At 38.5% G+C, this 5931-nt stretch overlaps 1 protein-coding gene across 1 annotated transcript; it reads right to left on the minus strand.

The window, feature by feature from the left end:
- Positions 1-218: 218 nt before the first annotated feature.
- LOC113005859 (probable RNA-directed DNA polymerase from transposon X-element) lies at positions 219-2421 on the minus strand. Its single transcript, XM_039454473.1, has 3 exons — positions 1783-2421; positions 1405-1727; positions 219-567 (listed from the first exon to the last, which is right to left on the minus strand). The coding sequence occupies exons 1-3, from the start codon at positions 2419-2421 to the stop codon at positions 219-221; spliced, it is 1311 nt and encodes a 436-aa protein (XP_039310407.1).
- Positions 2422-5931: the final 3510 nt, after the last annotated feature.

A 5931-nucleotide genomic window follows, 5' to 3' on the forward strand; every position in this document is an offset into this window, starting at 1 on the left:
TAAACAGAAAGGACGTAGTTGGTAGAAAAGGAAACCATTTGAGTGCAAATAACTAAATGAAATATGGTAAAATAAGATGAAAAGGTGTTATATAGGTAAAAACGTTGATAGATACGATATTTAAAGTTATAAAACTAATTAATCGAGTCGAAGTTCAAGGAGCAGGACATACCTCCGGGGTAAAAAATCATGAGTATATATTCATAACCGGTATCGTACTATATTCTGGTCGGAATGGTATCAATAAAGGAAGCAAGCGCGAAAATAATATCCGGGTTCATAATATGCAGAAATTGTTCGATGCAGAACGGACCCATCAAACCCTGAGCAGATAAAGTTTGCAAAAGTTTTTCCCTCTGCCCATTCAGATGCTCACATTGCCAGATAATGTGGTTGGGAGACTGAATATCGCCGCACTCGCAAAGCGGCGAATCTATGATCTTATGATTAAATAAACATTCCGCTAAGGTAGTATGTCCGGATCTCAATCTATTAATCGACACCACGCTTTTCCGCTTAAACTTGAATTTATGGAACCATGGTTTACGACACCTCGTCGAGAATCGACTGAAAAAATAAGAGCCCTTTGATAAGCCCCGGTTCTCCGTCCACTCAAACAGCTCACAGTACATTCTGTCCCTCCACAGTGCACTGAAATCTGAAGGGGGGAGGAGGAGGTCAGAATCGATCCCTGTAGCGACAGCTTCCTTAGCCGCACAGTCAGCTTGCTCATTCCCCGTGATGTTCAAATGAGCCGGAATCCAAATCAGAGAGACGTCTCTTCCCTTGTGCTTTAATTCTTCAAGGATCTGTAATATTTTCAGAATTAGGCTCGGTGCCTTTTTTCTATTTTTCTTAGAGGGGAGTAGAGCGCGTAGAACACTTTTTGAGTAAAAAAAAATAGATACTATATGATGTGGGGAATCAGATGCAATTCTTAGAGCCAGCAAGATTGCCATTGCTTCACAGGTAAAAATGGATGCCTCGCTCGAGGTACGAAATCGAAAAGTACGGTGCTCCGAAACATTAACCACCGCAAAACCGGCGAAGGGTCGGTTTGGGGTCTTGGATCCGTCTGTAAAAAAGCGGCTTTCATCGAGTGCTGGAGGAAACATTCGGTTAAAACAAGCCGGGGGGTCAAGATCATCGCGAATAGTAGACCCCTCATCTAAGAGAACCCGTGGGGAGAATGACAAGACAGAAAAGGGGAAGTCACAATACAACGGGTGTTACGAAGTTTCGATTAGATGTGAGAATCGGGAGCAGGCGATATAACACTCATAAAGAAAGGGAGGGGGAGATCTTAAAACGTTGGTAGGGCAATCTATGAAGTTTCGAATATTATCCATAATTGGAATTAGCACGTGATTGGAGCAAGCGAGCGTTCGCGAAATATAATTATACCCCAAGAATTCAAATCTGGCCCTAAGAGGAGGCTCCCTGGCCTCATAAAGTATTACATTAATCGGCGTAGTTTTTCTGTAACCCAGCGCCGTGCGACAAGCCTGGAATTGTATCATTTCAAGTTTCCTAGTGAGATATTGAGGAAGATTGAACCACACAAAAGCTCCGTATTCCATCCGTGATCTTATCAATCCTTTGTATAACATGAGGAGCAGTGAGGGGTCAGAGCCCCACCAGGTAGTTCTAAGAAAGCTCAGAATGGCTAACGGTTTGCTACAGCTAGCCACTACCTTGTTTACGTGACTGTTCCATTTAAGATTGTTCTGAAATAGTATACCCAAGAACCGCACACATGGTACGGATTATTGAATTCCTCACGCAGATGGACCAAAAACGATCTCGCTGGTTGTTACCCTTACTAAAAATACAGAGCTGTGACTTATCGGGAGCAAGGTCTAGTCCCAACGAATCAAACCAGGCAGCTACTCTATTGCCCGCCTCCTCCAGCTCCGACAAAGCGGTGATGCGATTCTCATGGGATATGTATAAGCAGATGTCATCCGCATACTGCAATATTTTTATGTTAGTATTATATCGAAACAAGTTTTCTAGTTCAGCGACATATATGGAGTACAGTATTGGACTCAAAACTGAGCCTTGCGGAAGACCCCTTTGAGTATGTCTAATTAAATCGATATCATCATATTTGAACTGTACTATCCTTGAAGAGGTGAGATTGAAAATAAATTTAATAAATGTTGGTGGTAGTTTAAGTTGAATTAATTTGTAAACTAAAATATCCCATAACACGTTATCGTAGGCGCCTTTGATATCAAAGAATAAGGCGTAGGTATTTTTCTTGTTATTCCAATTGTTGCAAATATCCGAGTGGAGAATAGCTATATTATCTGCGCAGGATCTGCCACTTCTAAACCCTGCCTGGCTATTAGGTAGTATATTAGATTTCTCTAGCCACCAGCAAAGTCGGCCGTTAATAAGCCTCTCCGCCACTTTCATAGTGCATTGAGCCAGTGAGATAGGTCGGAATCTGTTTGAGTCTTTTTTCGGAATAAAAAAACCTGAAACCTCTTCCATTCAGCTGGGAAAGATCCTGAATCGACGATTTCTGAGATAAGGCTCAAAAGACTTTTCCGAAAGCTTATAGGTAACGCTTGTAATACACGATAATCCACTCCATCGGTGCCAGGACATGAATCGGGTCTCATCGAGCGTCTATCAAAAATAGGGTGTTCCATTTAAAAAACTTAATGTGATTTCGATCTGACCTAGGCGACGCCATCCAAGGTCAAACTGATAAGATCATTGAATAGATCTTTTGAAACCCTACAACTTTGGTCTGAACATATTTTTGATTGGTCCTAATCCTGCGAAGAGAAAAGGGGTGTACGGGTGGTCTGAAACACCCTGTATAATAGAGTTTTTGACTGAAGGCGAACCAACCCGGCTTATTAGGTTCGACCATGGAGCTATGAAATAGCTGGAGGGAGCGTAAGCTAAATTTTCAGGCGAGGGGGATGAAGCCGGAGAAGTGAAGGGAATCAGCTTGCGGCCATCTTGGTCCTTCATAAATATATGTAGACTCAGGCTATTCACCCGCCGTCGTACGGCGTCATTTTAACACATTTGTGAAGGAAGCCTTGCTGCTTGCTGCATTTACTTCTGCGTCGCGTGACTTCGAATAAGTTGTTTAAAGCAGTGAAAAATAATATATTTTATATTATTCTTAACAAAATGCCCGATTGTTATGCAAAAGATTGCAAGAGTCGGTATGGTGAAAATCGAAAAAATCAATTCCAATTACAATGGGAGCACACTCACGGCATAAAGATCTCATTTCACAGGTACGTTTAAATATTAAATATTAATTTACTATTCAGATTACAAGATAAATTGTTTAACGAGAACTTCACGTATTGGTTTACATAATATTTTTATTAATGCGTGGATAAACATCGTGCGATTAAACGTGATTAACTCCATAAGAACTTTACATTTGTACTTGCAGACATTAATGCTTGCACGTGTATAATTATTTAATTGAAAAATATTTTTATTTGTCTGTCATTGAAACTCTGCTGTATATGGTATTTTCTTTAACATGACATAACACAAGTTTTATGATTTTTAGTTCATCTCGAATTCTTGTTGCATTGTTATGAAAAAGCGATAATGATATCTTGTTCTTGTAATGGATTAAATATCTTTTGATTACGTTACCTAGTTACTCTTGATCGGAATCTAAATCAATTTCCATAACTTCATCTCTTATTGTTGGCCGCATCCTTTGAATTTGTCTCAAAGAACTAGTCTCCATCTTCTGATCAGTTTGGTTTGGCTACAAATTAATTTTTATGTTACACTCGAAACTTCACTGTCGGGACCGCGACCGCGCCTTTTTAATTTTCAAAATATTACCTCATAACGTAATGTCTTTGAAACTATTTTACCATTCTCTACTTGTAATAAAAATTTAAAATTTTTAAGGTCATGATTACAGCTTATCATTTTCACAGGTTTATTAGACCCAGAAGGTTTATCACTCTGATGACTACTCTGATGATCACTTTTAACTTGGCGATGTGTAATACTTCGCGTTTGTTGAGTGACTAAACTCTCTAATCAAGACATTCAACATTTCAAGCAAGCTGAACAGCTAAGGACAGTAGCCCAAAGGACACATGTGTTGTTTTCGACAGTAACCATAAATATTTGGTGAACAATCTAAACATTAAAGCAATGTCTAATGTCTAAAGCAATGTCATATGTGTATACTTTTAAGCAAAATACATGGAAAGAATGGTACGCAAATCAAAATATTAGTTAAATTATTAAATAATTTATTGTTTCATAATTTTAAATTTATATGAAGAAATTTTATTTCTCCGTGTAAACAAATTATGTCTGTTTAAGATTATCAAATTTTTGAAAGAAAATTTTATATTTTTGTTTTATATATAAAACAGTGAATTGTTGATTTCATACTAATTCTTTTGTGCACGCGCATTTATTTAGATTACTACAGAAAAAAATTATTATCAAATCATCAATTATATTTTTATATATGTGTAAGCAAGAACATAACATTTTGAAAAAATTTAATAAATCATAATCCAACAGTCCCGCTGAATTCTCTCTCTTTCACTGGCCGGGCATCTTTTCACTTCTTAAGGCCACGGCTACGTTCAGGCACCGTTACGCACTGACGTTCGCGCCTCACAATCGGCGGAGGCGCCGACACGATTAACGAGCGAGAACGTACCCCGCGATGTTGTCGACCCCCTCGACCTCTGTTCCAACATTGCGAAATACACCTTATCTCTAAAATGGCACGAATATTCTCAATCTACAGCTAATTATCACACTGACACTGCTAATTACTTCAGGGGGAAAAAAGTAGCTGTCGTAGCTAAAAACTGCGTATGGTAAATGAATTACGTCGTGATATATGGACACCTAATATCTTATCTGTGATTTTAGTTGAAAAAAGATTAGCTGATACACAAATTTAGCTACAGAACATATTTGCTATATCCAAAATATACTCCGCAGCTAAAAGTTATTTTGGGCAGCTACATTGATTAGCTACCAAGTGTATTACCTATGTATCACTGACATATCGGTTAGTTCCAATAACTATTTTGACGTTGCTATATAATGTGATTCTAATAGACATGCGTGCTTTGCCGTTTTACTAATGTATTAGAAACAACAGCAAATCGTTTTGCTGTAGTTCATAAATTTGTAGTTACGACAGCAAATATAGCCTTAGCAAACCATGGTTAGCAAAAATGTTTCTTTCTACATTGACGAATCGCTGATTTTCTCGTTAATATTGCAAGTATTGTCTCTGCCCGCGATTACTGTCTTTTCGTATCGTACTGCGAAATATTCGCGAAGCTTCTGCAATAATCGACCTGGAAAAATGATTTATACGAATGCTGATGTAATTCCCGGCGAGGTCGAGTCACGCTGGTTGCGAGCGTTTGCGTATCGAAATCTGTTAAGGTGTATCTCCTCGAGAGTCGCTTGAGCATCTCGGATGAGGGCAGATTAAAATCGGGTGATTGTGCAAGCGGAGACATTGAATGCGTCCCAAACAGTGTCAGGATGTCCTGCGGAGAGGATCTTGATGCCGTGCGTTGTGTGCGAAAGACAAGTACCATACGAAACGTCTTTGCAAACCACGATCTGTCCTCTATATAGAGAAGATGTGTAAATTCGCGGATCGAATGTTGCCAAATAGACGCGATGACATAATTGCTAACTAAATAACTACAATCGTAATTTATTTAAAATAAAATATTACGACAACTTTTATACATTGTGCGCGGAAAGAAATAATTGTCCTCTCTCACAAACAAAATAATCTGTATTCTGATGTAAACATAATGAGATAGATCTGTGTAGGATGCCGTAAGCATTGTCGTACATCGACCTCTCTTTGCTCATCTCATTACGCATATAATAATATATAAATAAACTGAAATAACGAAATTACATTCTCAT

Source organism: Solenopsis invicta, chromosome 10 (assembly GCF_016802725.1).
Source record: "Solenopsis invicta isolate M01_SB chromosome 10, UNIL_Sinv_3.0, whole genome shotgun sequence".
Lineage (NCBI taxonomy): Eukaryota > Metazoa > Arthropoda > Insecta > Hymenoptera > Formicidae > Solenopsis > Solenopsis invicta.